The 25,561-nt window shown below is 37.8% G+C and overlaps 1 protein-coding gene across 8 annotated transcripts in view; it reads left to right on the top strand.

Moving 5' to 3' along the window:
* Nucleotides 1–25,561, top strand: part of LOC105465339 (catenin alpha 2) — a 1,482,339-nt gene that overhangs the window by 1,232,855 nt on the left and 223,923 nt on the right. For all 8 annotated transcript variants that reach the window (XM_011713753.3, XM_071077395.1, XM_011713752.3 and 5 more), the window contains one exon: nt 14,759–14,911. In XM_011713753.3, coding sequence (XP_011712055.1) covers nt 14,759–14,911 — 153 coding nt within the window. The remainder of the gene's footprint in view (nt 1–14,758; nt 14,912–25,561) is intronic.

Genomic DNA, 25,561 nt, shown 5'->3' on the forward strand with positions numbered 1-25,561 from the left:
ACTTGAAGAAGGCTACAATCTCTTTAAACACTTATTTTAAAAGCAGACTAGTATGTGGTTACATGTGTCTAATGATTTTCAGTTACCCTCCAAATGAGGAGATGGGTAGGAGTTGGGGAAAGGAGACAGAGGAAAAATAGTACTATTTTGTGGACTTATTTCTCAACTATCTTTGACAAGAAGCTATTGATTCAGAAATCATGGGTTCACAGATTCTTAGGGGTGGAAGGGACACTATGGGTCTTCCCAGGGCAAGAGGTCTTTCTTCAGGAATTTTAAGATGCCTTTTGTTAACCTCAGCTTTAAATATGGGAGCTCATTCCTTCATTACAGCAGTTGGTACAATTATTGGGTAATTTTACTTGTTAGAAAATTGAGTTAAGATTAGTGATTTTGTAATTATCAACCATTGATGTTGATTTTGTGCTGCAAAACTGATTTCTCTTCCTATGTCTAAGCCCCAGATAAAAACTTCAGTAAAGAACTCTACTTAGAGTTCCAGAGACCTACAAATATTAAACATTATTGCATTCAAAACCATGGCTTCACCAATTGCCTTGCCTTATCGTAGCAATGAGTGCTAAGAATGGTTAGGCTTAGGAACTGGGCATGTCTCTGGTCTTTGAGACAACTGAAATAATCAGCTGTCTTCATCATCTGATCTATTACTCCTGTTTGTACCTGGTTGTGTATGAAGGTCAGAAAAGTAAAGTTGTCCACTGACACTGACAGTTTTTTAGTGTCCATTCTTTACTTGATTCTTTACTGATGATCCCTACAATTCTTCAGAGAGATATTACTATCAAAAAGACTTTTTTTCCAGAGTAGAGTATTGAAGTTGCAATAAGAAGATTAAATTTTGTACTGATATAAACCTCATAAGTTAGATGACTCTAGTGGGCTGACTCTGAAGCCTGTCCTTTTAATGACTGTGGTTGTTAAAGTTGGTACACTTTGCTCTTAGTTTATAGCTTTTATTAAAATTCTTTAATGGGAAGAGCATAAGGTAAATATCAATTATTAATGAGACCTGAGTTTCTCTATAATAATCATAATAATAGGCTTCGTGTTTAATATAATCACCATTTCTTTCTTCCTTAAGCCATTCATATCTGTGTCCAGTTCCATGACAGAAACTGAACTGTGAATGGGATTTTGATAATTATTATTCTAATTGATCGTAAGGGAAAAAAGTAAAGGACTTTCATTTTAGCTGAGGGAATATCTGATTAAATGCATATCAGGAGACTAGCAGACTTGCCTGGTGTATTCAGTGAGAAATGGTTGAATGGATTGTGCCTGAGCATTCCAGGATTAAAGGAGAACCATTTGTCCTGAGGAGTTTGAGGATAAGAGTGGATTTTCTCTTTGATCCAACCATAAATGTTGTCAGAAGTTTGGGTGATTCATCAGTCCCAGACCCATCCTTTTTCCTTCCATAATTTCTTAGTTTTTCACAAATGCATCAATCCTGTTTAACTGTTAAGGGTAGGACTTCTGTATTTTTATTTGATTCCTTCAGTTTCAACAAGGATCAGGTTGCCTTAAGTAGTAGCTACAGTATGAGTTGCAACTGTCTAAAGGGGGTGACTGTAAAACTAAAAAAGCACCTTTGGGCCAGGCGCGGTGGCTCACGCCTCTAATGCCAGCACTTTGGGAGGCCAAGGTGGGTGGATCACAAGGTCCGGAGACCGAGAGCATCTTGGTCAACAGGGTGGAACCCCATCTCTACTAAAAATACAAAATTAGCTGGGCACAGTGGCGTGCACCTGTATTCCCAGCCACTCTGGAGGCTGAGGCAGGAGAATCGCTTGAACCCAGGAGGCGGAGGTTGCAGTGAGTTGAGATTGCGCCACTGTATTCCAGCCTGGGCAACAAGAGCAAAACTCTGTCTCGGAAAAAAAAAAAAAAAAAATGCACCTCTGAGCAGGGCTGGGAGACCAGAAAAATGGGAGCAGGAGGATGCTGAGTTCCAAGGGCAGGGAGAAGTCAGCACTAATGGATTCTGAGCAGATTTCCTTCAGCCTCTCCTGTGAAATATGCAAGCTTAGACCAATGTGGCCCTGCTGCTGTATCTACAGATACCAAATTAACTAGTCGAAAGTGTATAACTTCTGACTGATCAAGTAGGCATTGTGTCACAAGTTACCATAGAAACCAGCTTGCCTGCTGCTCTTTGGGTGCATTCTCTGTGTGTTTTGGCAACAGTATCAAGGGTGTGGAAGCACCCTTGTTGCCAAATCAGCAGGAAATTCATGATTTGGGGTCCAGTCTAGGCCAGAACACCTACATTAAGCAGTCCAGCCAGCCCAACTAGATACAACTTCTACTCTTCCATGTAACTTTCTTCTTCCTTCCTTGCCTCAAAGCTTATATTAGAAAAGGAATTTCTTAGGGACCACTAGAATAACCTTTGCTTTCTAGCAGAGTATGAGGCAAAGAAATAACAAAAGTCATTTGGTCAAATACCAGTCACACTGATCACTTGGGGGCTCTTAGAGGCCACATTTGGCCTCTTCAGTTCTCTTCTTAAGGAGGTAGCTTCTGGACACAGCAGATGCTTGGTTACAAGTAAGCAGTGGGTAAATGGAGCTTGAAATAGCCAGAGATTGCAGTAGAAACTTATGTATAGAGTGAGAGGCATATAAGACTAAAATCCACTGATGAAACCATCTAGAACAGGCATCAGCCAATTACTATCTCTGTCCCAAACTTAGCCTTCTGTTTGATTATGCAATGTTGTATTGACTGCTTTTGTGCTACAACTGCAGACTTGATTAGTCATGACAGAGACTAACTGGCTCACAAAGGCCAAAATCTATACTACCTGGCCCTTTACAGGGAAGAGTCTGCCAATCTCTGCTCTAAAAGTAAACTTAGCTTGAGATAAAACAAATATGGTGTAAGAACCTGAATTCCCTGAAAAGCTAAAGGACCTGGAATCCAACTACTTTTACCTTAAATAGCGACAACACCCGTCATTTTATAGGATTTCCACAAAGTTGGGAATGTGGAGTAATCATTGGGCTTCTATCTGAAATGAAGAACCTCTAGGGAAAAATTCAGCAGCTGTTGGAAATGCAATGCTGTGCAATAGTTAAAGACAGGAAGTGAAAAGTATTGCGTACGGCAGCAGAACTCTGGAGAAAGAAGAACTCTGGAGAGGGAAGGTAGCTCGGAGGCTCACCGTTATCTATAATTGGAGTAAAACAGGGGAGTGTGTTAAATGGTTTTCTGTTTTAGAAAGTGTGCTGAGCCCTTTACTGACCACAAATGGCCGGAAACTTCAGAGGTACATTTATCAGTGGCATCTGCACCAAGAAGTAAGTTCCCATCATTCTTCCTTCCTCACTCAACAGCATCTTATTCCCCCAAGCTACCCATCCCACTCAAGTGAACTGAGGTTTCACTCATACCTAGATTGAGAAGTAGTGAGTTTTGTCTGGGTTCCTCCCCGGGTGCCTATGTTTATAATAGACGTTCTTCTAAGACCCACAGGACTTGTGCTGTAATGTGGAATGCATGACATGTGGCAGTACAGGGCCAGGTGACTCTACTTGGTACCAATCCTACCACACCGTAACAGGTGTGTAGGATTGACCCCATTTGAAAGAAATAATAGGTTTTGAGAGCTCGTCTCTGTATCTTGCTTCATGCTCTTTAACCACACATTTTTTATAGGCTTCTGCTCTTAGCCTGCCATCAAATTCATCCGTTCAGAAATTGTCTTTCCCAATTGCCAATTAAATTGTGAGGGGATTAAATCATTTTTTGGGGCATATTACAAGCTTCCTAAAGGTCCTTGGTAGGGACCATTACCTACCTTACCTAAAAACTGGATGCAGCTTTTGACTTTTTCACACTGTACTCAAAGCAACTTGTGCCTATTCACCATGAGTTAATCAATGGCAGATATTAGATACTCAGAATACAACATCCAGGCATCTGATCTTAGATCCCCCTTTGGAGCAAGCAATGGTGGATGAGACATAAGGCTGGGAGTAAGTAATCAACTAGGGGTGGAAGTGAAGAATTGAAAGAAAAGTGACCTTTGTCCAGTTAGGATTTGTGAACTTCAACAGCCAGGTCCATAAACCCATAGATCTTAAGTAAAATGACATTATTATTGGAGCCCGAATACCTGACTCTGGCATTTGCTATATGCAACCAGAGGATCCTCCCTTTCCTCCTCTAAACAACACAAATAATGATGCTCACCCTACAAACAGCACCCTTCACCCACACCATGACATTGTAAGGAAGGACAAATGAAATAATGTCTAGGAAAGTTCTCTGCAAGCTATAAAAACAGGACATGCACAGGATTATTATTAAAATTAGCAGCCAGAAACTTAGCAGACCTTCCATATATGCAGAAGAGTTGACCTGCTTTTTGGTCTGGGTTCAGAGATCTGAGCAAGGTAGTTATGCTAGAAATGTCTTTTCCACCTTCACCCTTGCCACCTAAAACTTAACCCTTTTGAAATGCCAACTCTTCTGGGCTTAGACATTGGGCGATTAAAAGAATGCCTGTTCTGATGGAGGGGTGGAGAAATCTTAAGATAATCTGTAAGTAAGAAAAAAAAAGTGCAATATGCTATGAAAGAAATGTAGAAAAATTAGACTATTTTACAGTGTTGTTTAGGCCAGCCTCCAACACATTCAACACGAATAGCTCATGCTTAGCTCTAAGCACCATTTATGAGGCCAGTCAACCATATATGAGGTCATGTTGATCACTGTAGCTTTGTTAGTAGTTGGGAGTTGAGACAGTGGAGGAGTTTTCAGCAGAAAGTGAGAGGAGATGGCTTGTCTTGTTTTTTTTTCTGTATCCCTGGCCAAAAACAGTGCTTCATCTACCAAGAGCTACTGAAATGCCAGTAGAAGGAATAAATGACTGAACACTGGCCCTTGAGTACAGTTTAGTAAACTAAGTAAGCGATAAAGCATAATTTCTTTCTGAGGACTTCTTATGTCTCTTATAATAAGGTTCCTGCCACCTTCGAGCTAATTGCATTAGTATCTATACCATCGTATTTTTGTACGTTTACTCTCATTTCACTTCTTTGGCATAACAGTTACATATCTTGAATAAAACTATGGCATTTGTGTAAATTTTTCTTTCTAGATCCATTATTTCTCTTGAGATCAGAAAGGAATTTTGAATTTCACAATTAAAGGCAAATAAAAGACCTTTTTTAGTTTTTCAAGAATGAATATTTCTCCAGTAAAAGGAATTGCAGAGATGTTTTTCATTGAGTACATTAAAATGAGGCACACAGCCTTCAAAGTCTTATGCAAGTGTGAGCTTCTGCAAAACTGGTTGACTGGGGAGAGACATTTTTTTTTTTTGGACTGTCTTTTGCAGGGAACTGTTGCATATTTATCAAACGGTTGCAGGGTTTTAGACTTTGTACAAAATACTTTTGCAGTATTAGATGTTGCTCAATATACAGCATGGACTCCTCATGCTCCACCCGATAGGGAGACAGCTTTTGGTCATTTTTGAGACAGTTTATTTTTCTTTTTGAGTTAGTGAGTTCAATTGTGTCTGTTCTTTCGTGACTCTGCACTCCCACAAAATAAGAACTGCTAGAGCAGGTATGATCCATTGACTACATTCCTTTGGGTTTGCTGAAGAAAATGCAGTTATTTACATTGATGAATAGCCTTAATTGGGTAAAATAGACTGGTAGTGCTGAGCTAATACCTTTAAATGCCTTGTCTTATGCAATTAATATTCCATTGTCACACATACATTTAAACCGTTGGAAGAAAGTCTTGTGTTCTTGACTCCTGTCAGACTTAACGAATGATTTTGTCAAGTCATTCCTTTCTGCCCTGGTTGATTGATAGCTAAATTTTGGTCTTCTAGCTTATGTAAAAAGTGTTAACTATGCCTTTCAGCTTGTAGGCAAGGGCATTTAAACCATTCTAGTAGCCAATTTACAGAGGAATTACATTGCCTGTTTACTGGAGGGGTCAAAAAAATGTGCCCCTGCTCATCAGAGACACAAATCACAGGGCCCATGAGCTAATGAAGGCAGTATTTATGAGTTTCTGCACTTGCTGGCTGATACCAAGTTCAAGATGTCCCTGGTCCTGGCTGCTGAGGACTCTGGCTCCCACTTTTGGATATGCCTGTGTTTATAGACTATGGAATAGATATATTTAAGAACTTTTGATCCTAATACTCTTAAGAGTGAGAATGCAAATTAGAATGCTAGATTGTCACAGTACCAAGCTGCATTTGCAGCTTTCAAAGATTTCTCTATAGTAAGGCTCACCTCTGCCACCACCTGGCTTATGGATTTCCGTATAAACCATAATTACCATATCAAAGCATGGAAAATGGATACCAGTCTTTCTGGGAGAAGTGTCTTGTCCTTTGGCTTGAACCCAGTTAGAATCCTAAGAAACACACTTTCTGTAGCATCTTACAATTTACTATTTTAAAACATTTTGATCATTAAGAGTTATAAGAAAATGGTTACGTTAGAGCAAGTCTAATTCATCGAATACATTGTTGCAGTAGGCATATCTTAGACCACAAGTTCTCTATTTTTTTCCAGATCCCTAAACCCCCAGGAAGTCAGAGTTTCATAGTGAGTATCGAGCAGGTCTCTTTCTAGTCTCAGAGTAGGGATTCATTAGGACTCAGCAACACTTCTACCTCTGGTAGGATCACTGATTCCCTGTTATGGTGTCTATCTGCCATCGGGTCTCTTCTTTTATCCTCTCCACAGGGGCTCTTCTTCTTTTTGGTCTTACTATATCATGGGTAGGGAAGAGGGGAGCTTTCAGAATCCCTTGTATATGTACTTTACTCATCCAGGAATCACATTTGTTCCTGGAATGTTTGCTGCTGTCATCATATATACCGTTGCTTTTGGTCAATAATGTACACAAAGCTGGTACAAAGTAGACATATGAGAGCTTGTGTATGTTAGTATTTAAAAGCATGTAGTCTGGGGCCAAGCAACATTGGTTCAAATCCTGCCACTGCTATCTGTTAGCTTTGTGAATGTGGACAAGTGACTTAATTCTATTGTCTCAGTCTCCTTACCTATAAAATGAATAAAATAGTAGCCAGTGATTTTTGAGAAAAGTAAACAAGTTATTCTAATTATTTAGAACAGTATCTGGCACAAAGTAAGCACTAAATGAAGATTGTTATTATGAAATATTAATTTTCCCCAATGCTTTTCTGCTCTCGCCACTTCTCCTCATCTCACTGCTGCAGTTGCTTCTGTCTCTTGCATATCCTCTCCCTTCCACTAGCCTCTCCTTTGCTTTCTTACGCTGCATCCAGCAATTGTGGGCTCCATTTTCTGCTGACATTTTTAACAGCACCATGTCAAGGTGCTGTACCTGCTGCATTAAGCCATCTGGAGATCCACAATGATTCCAGCATTCCTTGGGACCCTGAGGCAGCTTTTCACTGTCTCTTCTCATAAAGGCAAGCGCTCTTGCCTATTGTGGAGGTAAAGGAGGAATTTGATACTGACCTGCGTGTGCTGGGGCAGAAAATGAAATCAACAGTAGGAGCTAAGTACCTATTACTGTCCTTCAGGAAAAGCCCCGATCAACCCTTCCCTGTCCTAGTCCCAATGACTTGTCTCTTTGTTATAACTTTTTGAGTAAAGTGTTTATTTAATCTATAAAAATAATAAATTACGGCTGTGATTTTCTTACACACAGCCCATGGCTATATAATGAAACATGAGGAGCAGACTACTGTTATTTCAATACAGTTGGCCAAAGAAATGAATTGAAATGGCCCCAGACTAGTCCGCTAATTGATCAGAAATTTATTTTCAAGCTGTCTCTCCCACTTCACCAAAAGGTGATTTGGTGACCATGAAAACTTATTCCATGTATGTTATCAGTTATCTATTGTCACAACAGTGTAGTATAACAGTACTTCCGGGGCATACAGCAATAGCATTTGTAGCTCACTGCTCTGAGGTGGTCATCTTGGCCCGGCCTTCTCCTGTGCCTGGATTCTATTGCTCTTAATGGATCTGGGAAGGCCTTGACAGCGATGACTGAGGTGACTCAGTCCTGGTCAATAGGTTTGTCACCCTTTTTCTGGGACAGGCAGTCTAGCCTGGGCATGTCCTTCTCCTGGGGATGGCAGAGAACAAGACCAAGCCAGCCAATGCTGAATGAGCCTTTCAAATGTCCACATGCATCATGGTGGCCAACATCCATTGACCCTAAACATGAGACATGACCAAGCCCAGAGTCCCAGAGGGCAGGTACTACAGAGTTACATGGCAATGGTATGGATAGAAGGAGAGAGAAAAATAAGGTTATTTATGCAACAACTCTATTACAATTATCTATTCCATCAGTGAGACATGTTCCTAACTTTTATACTGACCATCAGCACTCATAGAGAAAAAAATCTAAGGGCACATATGTTGATTTGGCTGTTGATCTGGCTCCAATATAAGTGTTGCTAATGATGACAGTTGTACTTTTAAATGATCCAGCAGACCTGAATGAATTTGGTGGACGGTGAATGAGATGGGTAGGGAAAAGCACAGAGCCTGATAGAGGTAATTGGTTCCATTAAGAGGAGATGCTAGTATCCCAATTAAAATGATTTTGCTTATGAAAGACAGTCAGTTTCATCAAGATAATGACCAAAGAATTTCATGTTTCTCTTATAAAGAAAACTAAATAAAGCAAGAACCATGATTATTCTTTAAATGTCTTCCCCAGGCCTTATAGATATGCCTCTGCTTCCCCCACCTGCTCCCAACACAACCTGAACAATGAAGAGTGCCTTCGTTACCAATGGAGTGTGCATTGATGGCACCTTGGCTTATTAAAGTGGCTTTGGATAGATTGTAGCACTGACTGATTACACTAATTGACCTTCAGACTGGCTAAACTTTGCCTGACTTAATGAAGCTCAATACTTGTCAAGCCCCCTAGGCTGGATGGCTCCTGGCTCAGTCACTTTGTTGCTTTGATTTTTCATTTTTAATAACAATTATACCACACAGCTTAAGGAAATACGGCAGAACATGTCAGTATTCATGAGGAGCCTGGAACAGCCATATTCATGGAAAGATTTAAGGGTTCAGATTTTTTGAGCCTATTTGAAATCACCCTCTAACCCCAGTTTTGACCTTGGCTGGTATTTCTTATATCATAGTAATGAAGAAGATTTTTGTTCTTGTTATTATTCTTAACAAGATTTTTGTAAACATTTATCTAAATGACAGGATAGATGTTAAATGGTCAGGCATTTGTTAAACATCATCTGCCCAGCCTCAACTTGGGTGTTAACTTTTATTTCTGAAAGTCAAGATGGCATTGGGTTGCTCAGACACATAGCCAGTTCTGCCTAAAGATTGGCATGCAAAATGCTTCAATTGCAGGGAAAGTTTAGCAAAGAAAGAAAGCTTTCATCCTGAAGGAGAAACGGGATTGATTAGTAGTAGCTACTTGGAGCACTGTGTTGAAGTAGTATTTGAGCTCAGCACAAAAGAATGCAGTAATTGATTAATCATGTCTGGTGTGGGCATAGAAAGGAAGAGTTGTAGCATACTTGCCATTCCTGTCCTAGTTCATAGCTTTTGATCTTGTTCCTTATAAACAACTCTTCACCTTTTAATTATTTCTTATAAATGTATCTCTATTTATTTTCAACTTCCACTCATGCTTGAATCTCTGAATTAGTTTTCTGCCAGATCTTTTCTTTGCTGGCCACTTTTTTGTTTTTGGGTCAGTATCTGAGTTCCTTTTCTGTGTTCAGGGAATTTCTCATGTTATGAATCTCTGTATAAGAAGTTTAAATGGCCAAAACGCTGTTTTCAAAGAATACTTTCCTCCCGGCCGCTACCTCCTGTACTCTTTCAACTAGGTGAGGATGTATGTCCTAGAGTTCTAGTCTCTGTTTCACCCAGATGAAAATCAGGTCTGCCTAACATTTTGTATCAAAACCTATTGTCACAAAGACACAGGGTGTCTTAACATTTCTGAATTCTGCCCATTTTGTGGACTGATGGGTCAATCTTTCTGCTTAAATCAGCTAGAATTAGTTTCTGATGCTTGAGACTAAGAACTTGACAATAGATCTTCTAGGGAGGCATTCCTCAAACTTTATACTGTGGAAGGATCACTTAGGCATCTTAGTAAAATGCAGATTCTGGTTAAAAGCAGGTCTGGATGGGTCTTGGTTTTGCATTTCTAATAAGCTCCCAGGAAATGGCGTGGTACTGGCCAGTGGCCCACACTTCAAGTAGAAAGGATCTAAGTAAGGGAAGGCAGAATTTGTAGGAAAATAAAAATTCTATTTTCAGGTTAAATTAGGGCAGGCCAACTACTGTAGCTAATAAACTTCAAAATGTACAAAGGCTCCAGACAACAGAATTACATTTCTTAATAATGTACAATACTGGAGCAGTAACAGAACACTAGGCAGTTCTCCTTCGCTTATGCAAGGACCTAAGTTTATTGGGAGGCAGGGAATGTCTTTTATCTTCAACTCAAAGCATCTCTATCTTTGGCCAGTGGGAGCCTCCTGTTATTCTGGCATGCCCCTGGGAGTCTTTGATAGTTCTTTGCTACCTGGCATGAAAAGATATTTCAAGCTTATTTGTACAATCCCGGCCTCAGAGTGCCTGGAATCAGCCCTTTCTCCATGAAGCTCTGTTTTTTTTTTTTTTTGCTTGTTTGTTTGTTTTTGTTTTCTGTTTTTGTAGTGTAAAGTTGTGTTTCAAGTTGTTGATCACTACTAGGCTAGCCATTATTTTCAGGCTTTTTCATTAGACAGAACTGAGAAAGTGTTTGCAAGTGTGCGTATGTTTTCAATTTAAAATCTCATGTTTTCAAACGTTGGCAAGGATATGGAGAAAGGAAAGCTTTGAACGTTGTTTGTGGGAATGTAAATTAGTACAATCATAGAAAACAGTATGGAAGTGCCTCAAAAAATTAAAAATAGAACTACCATATTATCTAACAATCCCACTTCTGGGTAGAATCTGATGGAAATAAATCAATATCTAAAAGAGATATCTGCACCCCCATGTTTATTGCAGCATTATTTACAATAGCCAAGACATGGAATCAACCAAGTGTCCACTGATAGATAAATGGATAAAAAATGTGATAGACAGATAAATAGGTATATACACAATGGAATATTATTAACCATATAAAAATAGAAATCTTTTATATGTGACAACCTGGATGGACTTGGAGGGAATTGTGCTTAGTGAAATAAGCCAGATAGAGAAAGACAAATACTATATGGCATCACTTATATATGGAACCTAAAAACAAACAAACAAGAGGTGGAACTCACAGAAACAAAAAGTAAGCCAGTGGTTGCTAGGGGCTGGAGGTGGGGGTGGTGAAATGCTTGAAATGTTGGTCAAAGGGTACAAACTGTAAGTTATACAGTGAATAAGCTATGAGAATCTAATATACACCATGATGATTATCAAAAATACTGTGCTCTATGCTTGAAATTTGCTAAGAGAGTAGATCTTAAGTGTTCTCACCAATAAAGAAAAAAAAAGGTAGCTATATGAGGGAATGAATATGTTAATTAACTCAATTGTGTATTTCACAATATATATGTTTATAAAAAATGTATGTTTATCAAATCATCATATTATACACTTTAAATATATACATATTTATTTGTCAGTTATGCCTCAATAAATCTGAATCAAATCCTATGTGTTTCTACTGACATTTCTAATTCAGATCTAGCATTGGAGAATTTTTCTTCAATTACTTTCTACCCTACCAACACTTCTGGTTAGCAAGGGCATAGGAAATGATGAATTAAAATTTCATAGTTAATCATTTTCTTTATTTTACCTTTAAACACAATAATGTTGGAATAACAATATTCATACTTCCCCTATAATTAAAATCACATAAAATGCTTAAAATATTTTAGTATTTTCTATTCCCTTTCTCGTCCCCTTTTCACAATGTTGTAATATGTCTTTATTGTCAGAGTATACAAACATTCATACTATATTCTATCACTTTTTATGTTAATATTTTTCTAGTTATTTTAATTCTTAAAATTTAATTCTTAAAATAACTAGATAGGAAAGGGTCATGAGAACAATATTCTGAGTTCTTGCATTTTTATCAGATTTTCTATGCCTTATATCCTTGAAAGTCAGTTTTGCTGGTTATAAAATTCTTAGTTTACATTATCTTTCCTTGAGTATCTTAAAGACAATATTTTCCTTTGGCATAAATCTTTACTATTAAAAAGTCTGCTGATAATCTATTTTTTCCTGTATAAATCATATGGTATATTTGTTGAATTGCAGATTTTTTCCTCTCATTTTTTCTTTGGAATTCAGTCATTTTACTGGAAAATATCTTGGTTGATAATTACGGGTCAGTCTTCTCAGGTACATAATACATTCTTTCAGATTGTAGGTTATTTGTTTAATTTCAAATTTTTTATTTTTCATTAACATATATGTTTGTGGAGTACAGTGTGATATTTTGATATATGTATATATTATGAATAATTAAATTAAGCTAACATATTCATCACCTTACATACTTATTTTTGTGGTGAGAACATTAAAAACCCACCTTAGCAATTTAAAAATATACAGTATTAGAATACAGTTTCAATATATACATATATTCTGGAAAGTTTTCATTGATTACAATTTTTGGTATTCATTCTGTTTTCTTGTTTTGATTTTCTTTTTTCATGGACTTTCTGGTAGCCCTGTATTGACTTTTCTTTGCCTATCTTCAGTATTTGTCACATTTTCTCAAACAGTTTTTTAGCTCTTTAAAAAATATTTTTTGGATTTAAAACTTTTCCTTACTCTATTTGTCTTATGGCATTTGTTGTGGTGTTTATTCATTCTTGTCTTTTTCAAATGATTTTCTTTTATTTATAATTCTTTCTTGAGTTTCATGACCTAATTCTTTAGTTTTTCTTATTCGAATTTGTCATGTTCTTCCATATTTTATATTATTTTTGTGATGTTTTTAATTTATTTGAAATGGTAGGTTACAGTTTTAATCTGTTTTATAAGCATATCCTTTTGGCATGCTTTCAGTATGCTTAGGGATAATATATTTCTTAATCTAATTTTTCTTATAATAACTTTGAATGATAATTTTAATTATCATTCAAAGTAATGATAATTTTAAGTTGCTCATTTTTGTGAACATTATCTTCCTGAAGGCTTAGAAAGAGGTTTGATGCAGATGGCTTTTCAAGTTCCTGGAGTTCTCACTTCTGTTATTTTTGTGTGGTATTAAAAAATGTTTGTCTGATTGTTGAGATAACCTGACTCTTCTTATCCCCCCTACTTTATCTCAACCTTCTCTTTCTTTTGTCTCTGTTGTCCCTGTCAAGTTCAATTTTGATTCCACTCTAAATATTTTTTCCTCCATTGTGGGACTGTTCTGGAAGAGAGCCACTGCAGGTCAGTTTCAAGTGTTCACTGTAGGATCTCCTTCAGACCTTTTTACCCTAGGCACTGCCATTTGTTAACTTATGACTGCAGACAAGTTATTTAACTTTTTAAAGTCCCAGCTTCTTCATTTGAAGAACTAGTATAAGAATCATTCCTATCTCATAGTTTGTGATAGGAATGAAATGATATAATATGCAAAGATTTTAGTTGAGTAAATGACACATTATATATGAGCTCACCAATAACCAACATTATCCCAGGCAGTAATTTAATACACTTTGTCAAATGAGTATGTGGGAGATGTTAACTTTACATAGACTTTATTACATTATATATGGTAAAATGTCAAACACAATTCAGAGTTAAACCAAACTAAGTTATAAGTACTTTCATGCATACTTTATGGTAATTAGTACAAAAAGGAATTGAGATTTGCTCCTAATTTTCCTTGTTCTGACCAATAACGAATGTGTGTGTGTCATCCTATCAAGAGATTCACTTGAATGCTCCTGGATAGGTATATTTGTTTGGAAAACATTCAGAGTGTTTATCATCTTCTCTTCTGTTTATTTTTATATACATCCCATATACATTCAGATAATTATGAACAAAACAGCACCAAGGTGATTTTTCAGGGACAGTTTCATTTTATTTTCATGCAGCTGCCCTGCTTTCTATTTTAACAATGTGGGAATGATGTATAATTATGCATTGTTAGAAGATTTGGGCTTGTTTATTCTCATTTATCTTGAAGAATAATTATAAGTATTTCTGGAACATAGCAACTATGTCATCATAGCACCTGGGCACAAACAGTTTTGAGATTGTTAGATGTTTCATGTTTCTGCTTCTATCTAACACAAACAATGGATCTAGAATGGGCAGGAGACTGCACAGTGGCAAAGTTTCAGGGTTTGCTTCAAAGTTTAGATCTTTATCCAAAGTTCTCCCAACTTGTTGGTTGATGCCTAGATTTTTCCTTTTCAAAGAGCCTGAATTCTTCAACTGTGTCATGATTCAGAACATCCTGAAGGTTTGGGTCAATGAAAGATGAGAGAAGACCTTTGATGGGAGAGGGCCCATAGTGTATTGAGCAACAGACCATTTATGTAACTTTCAGGTTGACATATAATATGTTTAATTCACACGCTTCCATCAGTCATTGGTTTTCCTTTAATAGTATAAGCTCTGGGGAAATTTTAAAAAGAAAATAGGAATATTATCTCCCTGGGTAATGAGAGCTCAAAAGCAGTTTAGAAAAAAATGGACAATTCTACTGTTTCTTAATTGTATGTCATTTTTTGTTTCTGTTTCAACTGTAGCTTCGGAAAGCAGTGATGGATCACATATCTGATTCTTTCTTGGAAACCAATGTTCCTTTGCTAGTTCTCATTGAGGCAGCAAAGAGTGGAAATGAAAAGGAAGTGAAAGAATATGCCCAGGTTTTCCGCGAGCATGCCAACAAACTGGTAGAGGTAAGTGTGGAGGGGCCTGAAGACTAGAATTTACCAATGGGTTCAATCTCTGCATATGGCTGTTAGAATTTCACTAGAGAGCTTTTCTGTTATGTTTTTGGAGAAATAAAGTCCTGGAATCATTCTTTCCTTTACTTTCTGATTAGTGTACCCCTTTTCCAAGGAATCAAGCCATCAGTCATCTTTCTTTTGTCTATCTCACAACTCTAAGCATGCTCTGAAACATATTTGCCAATTTTTCTGAACAAGCAGCAGGAGCTGAAACAAAAGAAGTAGAAGGGACACTCTGAAGTGCTGAATGCCAGCTTTGATTTGAGGGAGTAAATTAAAATTTCTAAATGGAGGCCTAGGACACTTCTCCCTTTTCTCCCTCCTCAAACCACTGTCCACTCCACCCAGTAGTGCCTAGACGCTGTCCACTCTGGGAACTTGCAAAAAAAAAAAAATCACACCTGCCCCCAAAGAGACGTTTGAACTTTTGGTGGAAGATCTTGGGGCAGTACTAGGGTATGTTAAGCATTGTAAGTATATTTTACGTGTTAAAGGAATCTGTGGGAGTTGCTTTATAAATACAAAATTTTACTGGGTAATATTGAAAAAAAAATTGTACAAAGTAAATGATAACTAGGCTGCCTAAATTTAGGAGCTGAATACCAATAGCCTGGCAAAGGTAGGATTAGTGATGTGGGGCTAAATATAATAGAAAATAGAGATGTTACACAAGAAATATGTGTGCTAGAGAACAAGAGCGCAGGAGGGATGAGGATGGATCCTGGAAAATTTAGGGAATGGTTATTAGGGCCAGGTTAAAACTTTTACAGGCTCTGAGCACTTAATCCTACCACCACCACCACCACCACTGTGATGCATTCCCACTTTAATTCATAATAAAATAAAATCACTTAAATTGACAGAAGACTTAAATGCAAGCTGAAAGAAAAATAAGTTTTTTTTTTTCCTCTGGATGGAAAAATTAAAATTCTCAGCAAGTTCATTAAATGTAAAATCATCTCTGCTTTTCTTGGAGTGGGTGATGGGGGTGGTATTTGATTTAGTTGCATCCTAAGCACCTGCTTAGTTTGCTCCTTGGTTAATCCAGCACTGCAGGTGCCTCGGGCTGAAGACACCCAGCCAACAGGAAGTCCTACGTCAAGCCTCTGCTTCTCTAGGATACAGGCTGAGCCATCACCCATGACAGCTGTCAGCAGGTTCTATGTGCAGAAACCTTGGCCACAATAATGGAAGCTTTGAACTTCCTGCCGTAACCCCAATGTCTTGAGACAATACCAGCCTAGAGCTAAAACTAGGGTAATACTCACAATATCAAAGTAGTTTTTCTGGCTCTGTTCTCTCATACCAGGCAAGCCTTATATCACCGTTCACATTCCACCTACATGCTTGGAGAGTTCACTAGCTATTTAGGGATCCAGAGTCTTTCCAAGGTTGACCTTGGAAGCTCTGACCATTTTCATGTTTTGAGAAGGGGAAGGCAGAGAAGAGAAGGAGGAGGATATGGGTTCAGAAGGAGGGGAAGAAAGAGGAGGAGGAAAAAAAAATGCTGATGGGTGCTACAAACCTTTAAATATTCACATGTAATAAAATAATGTTAGCATATAAATATACCATCCCATCTATATAATTACAGCATTTACAAGATAACCGCAGAGTTTACCGAAAATATTAATTGATGGTGTGTTGTAGACACTGTGGATGAAGAATGGGACATGGATTTCAAGTTGTGTGATAAACATCTACTTTCAGTCCTCTTAGTGTCTTTACTTCATTTGCAGGACATATTTGAAGTTCAGAATTAACATCTTGTGTAAATATGAGACTGGGGCCAAAGACTCGGCTTTTTCCACTCACTCTCCTTTCTCCTGTGACAGGCCCTGGACACATCCACCATTTCCCCTTATCCTGTCTTTAGCTTCCATTGTAGGTAAATCCGTTCACTACCTGTGATTCTTGATCCTCAACTTGTGACAGAAGCTGAAAGCTTAGATTACTTGCAGCTCCACATTTCAGAAAATTGCACTTTGCCTCCATCAGGTATTCCCTTCATTTCCCATGGATTGTCACTGTGGCCAGCAGCATTTTAATGTCTTGATGCCTAGGAGATACAGGGGGCTAGTGTGTGGACTGGCCTCTGATTGATTAGGGAGTAACTGAAATATACAAATTTGCATATATACAAAAAAAAAAACACACCAAACTTGAAGCACTGAGCCGAGTGTTAGCCTTTTTCTAGTTTTGAAAAGTGTGTGGATATGGGCACCTTTCTTAGTTTCTGTGTCTGTAATATGAAAAAGTTGGTTTGTATATTGATTTTATATCCATTGAACTTGATAAATTCAGTTAATAATTCTAAAATTTTGACAATTTCTTTTTGGATTTTCTATGTACATAGTCATGTGCCTGCAAATTATGACTGTTATATTAGTCTGTTCTCATGCTGCTAATAAAGACATATAATATGCAAGACTGGGTAATTTATAAATGAAAGAAGTTTAATTGACTCATAGTTCCACATATGTGGGGAGGCCTCATAATCATGGCGGAAGGCAAAGGAGGAGGAAAGACATGTCTTACATGGTGGCAGGCAAGAGAACTTGTACAGGGGATCTCCCCCTTAAAAAACCATGAGATCTCATGAGATGTATTCACTACCAGGAGAACAGTATGGGGAAACCACCCCCATGATTCAATTATCTCCACCTGGCACCACCCTTGACACGTGGAGATTATTACAGTTCAAGGTGAGATTTGGATAGGAACACAGCCAAATCATGTAAGTGTATTTCTTCTTTCCCAATACTTACAGTTTGGTTTTTTTTCCTTGCATTATAGTACTAGCTAGGACCTACAGTACAATATTGTGGTGATAAATATTTTGTGATTTCTGGATCTTAGTGGGGAAATTTCAGTTCTTTACCATTAATTATATTGTTCACTCTACATTTCTTTTAGATATCTTAATTAGGTCAAGCTAGTTCTATTACCTATTTGCCAAAAGACTTTAAAAAAATTATGAGGAAGTATAGGCTTGTATCAAATGCTTTTTCTGCAGATGTTGAGATGATTTTCTCATCTCCTTTATTCTCTTTCAGAGGTATTGGTATCAAAGTTATGCTTTCCCTTAAAAAATGAATTGTAAATGTTTCCTTCTTTTTATTTTCTTGGAAGTGAATGTGTTAAGATGAGCCTCATTTATTTTTTAAATGTTTGGTAGAATTCACTGATAAAATAATGTGAGTGTGAGGATTTGAAGAAAGGTTTACAATCATATGAGTATTTACATTGTTTAATTTCTTTTAAGATCAGCTTTGTTAATTTGCCTTCTAGGAATTTGTCATTTCATTTAATTTTCTTATTTACTGGCATAAAATTGTCCATAATACATATGTATTTTTTGTTAGATGTATAAGGATCTGCAGTACTGTTTCTTTTTTCCCCACTCCTCATTTAACTAATTAATATTTTCTCTTTTTTCCTTGATTAGTTTTGCAAGTAGTTTATCAATTTTAAAAATAAGCTTTCAGCTTTATAGATTTGTTTGTATTCTATTTTATTTATTTCTGCTCTCTTCTTCATAGTTCTTTCTTTTTTCTGCTTTCTTCCAGTAAAACTTACTTCTTCTTTTCTAACTCATTGGAATGGATAATCATGTCATTAATTTCTTACCTTTCTTATTTTAGTGCTGTACGCATTTAAGGATATAAATTTCCCTCTAATCTGTGCTTAAGTCTGGTTATTTTCTACTGCCCTAATTTTAAATTCACTTATTCATGTGTGTCCAATATACTTAAAACTTACATATTGAGTTCAATTTTTTAAAATTTCTAGTTGATTTTTTTTTAAAGGGACTCCAGTTCTCTAGTAAAATTTATTATCAGTCATCTCCTTTTAAAAAAAGATTAATCACAGTTATTTCAAAAGGCTAAGCCAAAGAACTGCAATGTTTGGGTCAGTTTTGTTTTTGTTTCTGGGCGGCTCCACAGATGGCAGCCCCCAACACATCCAAAATCCACTGGCATGTTAACACTGATGATACAACACACCCACCAAGAGGGTCCAGACAGGTTTATTGCTCATGCAGTGGGACTTCAGGGACAGCAGAGCAGGCACCCATGCCAGTTCATAATGGTTCAAACAAAGAGAAGAATAAGTGGGTTTAGTTTTTATCATGTTGGGGCATGTGGCTGGGGTCAGGATTTCTATGTGACAGCCAGGATTTTAGTGGTTTGAATTTCCCAATAGCAATAAAAAGGTGTCCCTCTTATCAGTTTGCCCATTTCGGGGACAAAAGGGAAATGGGGGAAGGGTAGGACTGACTTAAAAACTGTCAGCAAATGTTCTTTTTTTTTTTTTTTTTTTTTTTTTTTTTTTTTTTTTTTTTTTTTTTTTTGAGATGGAGTCTCGCACTGTCGCCAGGCTGGAGTGCAGTGGCGTGATCTCTGCTCACTGCAACCTCCGCCTCCCGGGTTCTAGCAATTCTCCTGCCTCAGCCTCCCAAGTAGCTGGGATTACAGGTGCTTGCCACCATGCCCAGCTAGTTTTTTGTATTTTTAGTAGAGACGGGGTTTCACTATATTGGCTAGGCTGGTCTCAAACACCTGAACTCGTGATCCGCCTTCCTCGGCCTCCCAGAGGTCTGGAATTACAGGCAAGAACAATGGCACCTGGCCCAGCAAACAATCAAAATAGACTAGGACTGTTCATTACAGTTCATCCTTAATGTCTGACTGATGACTGGAATGTGCTATGTTTTATTGAATTTAGACATGTTTAAGTGAACTATTATGGGACTCTATGAGGCTTTGAAAATGGAGACAGACTTTATTGCCTGTCCATTTTTATTAATTTTTCTTGTGATTGTGTTTTTTAATATGCTGGGTGATATTGGATTGAATGGCAAACATTTGTGTGGACAAATATAGAGGGTCTGGATAATGTGTTCTCCTTCCAGAGAGGATTCACCCTATTTTCTGTTGGGCAGCAGAGAGGCAAACCATCTCATTGCAATCAAAGATTAAAGTGACTTGAACCTAGGTTGTAGCACTTCTAAAGTTTAGCTTACCTTTCTTTCACCACAGTCCTGAAGGATAATCTTCCAGGGTGGCCAACTGAGGATCAGACGTGTCACCTCATTTGTGAATCACAAACCCCAATTTTTGTTTCTTTAACACCACAAGACTAAGTTTGCTTTGCCTTGCTTTTCGGACAGTCTCAATTTGCTTCTTGCCTGTTGCTATTTGTAACTTAATTGACTGTCAAACGCCTTGCGGAAAAGCTGGGGATGAAGCGCCAAGCTCACTTCTTTGAACCTCTCTTCTCTGTGGGATCTTAAGTCCGAGTTGGCTGCCTCAGCGGGGCTGTGTTCAGCTCCACTTTTTGCCTCCTCAGCCCTATGAGATTGCTGAAAACTCCAAGGAATTCTCTTCCTCTCAACAGCAACCTTCTTTCTGACTTCTCAGATTCTCTTTCAACATTAAGAATTAGCAAATCCCAGCGAGGGTGACTGGAGTGACAGGCGGAAGGTTAGGCTCCCCTCAATGAGCCGCTCTTTTTGATGTAGTTTAAGTTTTGACATCTTTGGCAGCTCTCCTGTGCTTTCAAGTAAATTGCTTTTATTGTGTATTTCTAGTGGTTCTCAGCAGGTGAGTGGGTCACTTGTAGGCTACTCCATCATGTGAAGAAGTGCAAATTCCTGAGAGGGCTCATTTAGATAAGTTTATAGTGTTTTGTTGTTGTTGTTTTTGTTGTTAGTATTTTTAGTCAGATATCTTTTTATTCAGTGGAAATTTTGGGACTTACATACCTCAAATAAATGAATAAATCAATAAATACAGTTCTGACTGAACTGAAATAACAAGCTTGGAGGTCTATTTCCTACAATTCCCTCACTTAATGCCCTTTCTCCTCGTTAAGCACAACCTCCAATCCTTCCCAGGGCAACTTTGATCTCTGTTTGAAAACTTCTGATGAATCTCTACATTTCCATTAATCACATAAGAATCATTCATAAATACGTGAAATAATCAATCTATGAATCACTGATTCATAGATTTAATCCTTCAGCATTTTTCTTGAGTTTAATGATAGTATATTCAGTTTGCTGTCTATGTTTTTTTCCTTATATTTGTGTGCCATTTTTTCCCAGTTTGATATTCATAAAAATGGAGTCTATGAAGTGATTTGACCCTTTCACAACCTACAGAAGTTGTGAACCTTAGAAAAATCCTCAACAAGGACAGTTTTAGTGTATAGAAATGTTCATAGGAAAAAATAATGTGGGTTTTCATAATTGCTTTAACAAGTGAAATTTTGAGAAGTTTTTTGTTCTTGTTTTTGTTTTCCTCCACAATATTTATAACATTTAATAAAATTTGGGGAAATTTCCACCAGGGTGTGTTGATTAGAATTTGACAGGTCAACTGTGATGTAAAGTCACTATAGGAAGTATCATCTGTAGCACTAGATAAAATAATTATTAGTAATTTTGTCTCACCTTCAGAATCATGCCCTTCTAAAGATTAGCTAAGGACTTTAGGGTGGGGTCGACCCTGAGCTGATCCAGAAACACCTGTTATACCTCACGTCTAAGCCTTCCAGAGAAATGGAGTGCAAATTATGGCAACTCAGCTGCAAAGCAGTTTGGTCAGGGCTGGGTGGAGTGGATGTAAATTGGACACAAAATATGCATCACCACAATGAAAATAAAAGCTAATCTTGAAAATGAGATGTGAGATCAATATTTGGGCCTCTGAACTTGTTTTATTCCTTCTATTTCTTGCCTGCTCAGTCAAGCTGCCTGGTTTCCCTTCTCCCCCATCTCTATCATGCACTCCTGAGTGCAAGGCCTATATTCTATTGTGCAGGCAACTGCAGTGGCCTCCCCACAGGCCTCTTTCATCTGCCTGGCCCTCTACAATCCCTTCTGCACAGAGCAGTCAGAGTGAATTTTTAAAAATGCAAATAAAATCATATAATTTCCCTGCCTGAGGCCATTCAGAGCCTTCCTCTTTTTATCAGGTTAAAGACCAACATTGTAAAGAAGCTTACGTGGCTTTCAGGATTTGACCTTCTCTTCAGTCTTCGGGCTCACCTTCCTGTCCCCTCCTTCCCCCCGCCCCCCAACAAGGAATCAGCCACACCTGCCATCTTTTGCTTGTTAAATGTGCCAGTCTCCCTCCCATCCTAGACCTAAGCTGTGTTGTTCGTTTCCAGATGCATTCCCCACTCTATCCTTTCCTCTAGTTTCTAGGCATTGTTCCGCTTTCAGCCTGAACATCCTGGCCCCAGGTGGAATCAATTCCCTGTGTCTTTCACTTTCATGACATCCCATTTACTTTAGGATTGTACCCATTCAGCTCTACAACTGTATGCTAGTTCTTCTGCTGGTTTACCAATTCCTTTAGGAAAGAGACCATGTCTAATTTAATCCTAACTACAACCCAGCTCCTAGCCAAGCACCTAGCATATAGCAGGTATTCAAGAAAGACATGGTACTTAAAAAGGAATAAAGTAATGAATGTAGCCAGTGATGTTGCCAGCTTTTGGGCCCCTGAGGTAATATATTTCAATAGCACAGTTGTAGGATCATACAGGTCACCTTGGAGATCAGCAGTAAAGAGGCCTTGTACCTTTTTAATTGTCTAATTTACTACCAAGAAGGAATTTCAAATCTGTGAAGAACTAATGTGAAGAAATATTATTTGTACCAAGTAGAAAACACCTGCTCTTTGCTACTAGGATCCCTGAGGAGTCGAATTAACTCTCTCAAGGGGCTCCTGAAGTTGTGTCCCTAACTCCACTATCATTCCTTTCCTGTCCGCTGCCTGACAAGTGTGCTTCTGCTCTCATCCTCAGCTAGTGGATGTGAGAGAGGGAGCCAGTTCTATCTGACAAAGTAAAGTACAGCACTGAAGCCATAGCAATGATGAGTTAGACAAGGGAATCTCAATTCTCTCCTTCATCCTCTTGGCTTAGTTACTCCTGATAGCAGTGCCCCATGAAGGATGAGAAGCTATATCTACTGGAAATGCAGGGCTTGGAAGTCAGAGTCAAACCCTAATATTCAGAATCACTAATGTGATCATCCATCAGTTCAGTACCAGAGTGACTTCCTTTCACCCTTGAGTAAATTGCTCTTCTCAATTAATCCCTCCACTTGCACAATGCTGCATTCAGCAATATTTCCTGAGAGGCCCATGTGCTGATGCTGGTCCAGTTGCTGGCAACGTAACCGTGAACAAATCAGAGGAAGTTCCCGCTTTCATGGGACATGCATTCTCTTGGGAAAGATAAGAAAGGGAGAGGTAAGTGTATACTATGTAAGGCAGAACTATGTGCTGTAGCACAAAATTAAACAGAGTAGGATGATAAAGAATGAAGGAGGAGAGCATATGAGGTCGAGAAAGGCTTCCCTTCTAAGATGACTATTAAATAGAGATGTGAAAGGAGTGGAAGAACATTCCAGACTGTGAAAAAAACAAGTCCAGAGACCCCAGGGCAGCAATGTGCTTTGCATGTTTGGTGGAGAACAAAGAAACCAGTGTGACTGGAGCCAAGAGTGAGAGGAAAAATTACAGAGATGAAATTGAGAGCTGGGTATAAAGATTTTGTATTTTACTCAGATATTGAGTTCATTGGAAGGTTTTGAACAAAGGCATGACATAATCTGACTTCCATTTTTAAAAGTTCACAGTGCTGCTTGATGGAAAATATATCATAGAGTAATAGAAAGCAAAGAAAGAAGAATATGTAAAATAATATTGCAATAGTCCAGCAAGTGATTAATACTATGACTAGAAGAGAGGCAAGGTCAGTGGGAAGACGTGGCTCGATTTTCCTGTAGTTTCAAGGTTGAGCTGAAATACTGGATTTGTGGTGTGTGAGATAGAGAATACTCTGGGATGAATCCATGTTTTGACATAATCAGTTGAAACTTTAATAAAACATAGCCTACAAACTCAGGCTGTTTCTCAGTTGGCTCTGGCTTCAGTTGTTTGATAGATGTGGTCCTAAAACCCCTACACAGATGTCCTGGGTTTAAATAAATGTAAGATTTTTGTATTTTCCAGGGCCTTGTTTCAAACCATGAACTAAAAAGAAAATCAAGAAAAATTTCACCAAAAACTACATTGATGATGATCATGTCCCTGCACTTCAGCCTGGGTGACAGAGTGAGACTCTATCTAAAAAAAAAAAAAAAAAAAAAAAAAAAACCAACAACAACAACAAAAAAACTACATTGATGGAATTGGACTTGGACCTCCATGCAATTTTTGAAGACAAACCCAATATTCTCATACCCCTTTTTCTCCTTGCTGCCTTCCCCAATCCAGCTAATAATATTTGAACTAGAACTGAGTTACTAAAGTTTCTCTAATCAATTGAGCCATAGCAAGCCTGTAAATAATAGTACTCTGTAAGAGCTATTTTGTTCAGCTCACACATGTTAAACTTACAGTACATTTTATTTTGTCATTTAAAAAGTATATATTCCAGTACTACTCTCCTCCATAAATTCCCCAATTCTTAAACCCTACCGTATTTTGTAAGGTTTTCTGTAATATACAATAAAGCATTGCAGAAAAGTTCAAGGGCCCACCTTAGACTCTTAAGTATTTAGATATAAGGCTAGGGTTTTAAAAGTAACTCTTTCTTACCTTATTTAATGCTTCTGACAACCTTACGAAGTGGCCATTATTTTTTACTTCAAATTACAGATGAGAAACCTGAGGTTTTAAGAAGTTTAATAATTGACCCAATGTCACATAGCTAGAAAGAGGCAGAATCCATGCATGAACCCAAGTATCCCAGACTCCAGAGACCACATTCTTAGCCACTGTGCCACACTGCCCCCAGGCTCCTATCCAAGGTATCTGTACAGCCTAAAGTCTGATCCTTCATGTAATTATTTAGTACAGTTTCTGGCCCCAAAGTAATTGTTTAAAGATGTTAGCTGCTGATGTTGGTGTTATTGTACAGGCATTAAGTTTCATATCTCTGAAATCACATTTTAGAGAACAGCTTTATTTTACTGCACATACCCTGAAAGTAATGCATATTACTGCAGAAGAATTCTTATATGCTAATGGAATAGATCATGCAAACTGCTTTCAGGTACTGGTATTGGACAGGAAAGTAAGCTCACCCACTAGCTTCATGAATCTTCACCTGCACAGCTTGCATCATTCATAGCTGTTCAAATTACTAAATGCCACAGATTTTCAAGCTTGCTTGCAAGTTGGTGGAGTCCAAGGATATTCAGTATTTTTATGTCAAAGGTCTATTGAAGTGCTTGAGTTAACTATGCACATAATGTAAATACTACCAGGTAACATTTCAATCTTTACACCATAGTCAAACTATAAAGTGTAGGGTCATGATTATGAAATCAATTTTTCTCATATGTAAGAGGAATCAACTATTAGTTTCCATGAAAACTTTCTAATGGACTCAAATATCTAAATAAAATACAAAATCTTTACACCCAGCCCTCAATTTCATCTCTGTAATTTTTCACTGGCATTTAGATAAAAGCAAACCATACCATATCTAAACCTCCAAATTATATTCCAATAGGTGAATTAAATACCCTTACAAAGAAACATCCAGAAAATAGAGGGCAATTAACTATGTTGT

Source organism: Macaca nemestrina, chromosome 13 (genome assembly GCF_043159975.1).
Source record: "Macaca nemestrina isolate mMacNem1 chromosome 13, mMacNem.hap1, whole genome shotgun sequence".
Classification (NCBI taxonomy): Eukaryota; Metazoa; Chordata; class Mammalia; order Primates; family Cercopithecidae; genus Macaca; species Macaca nemestrina.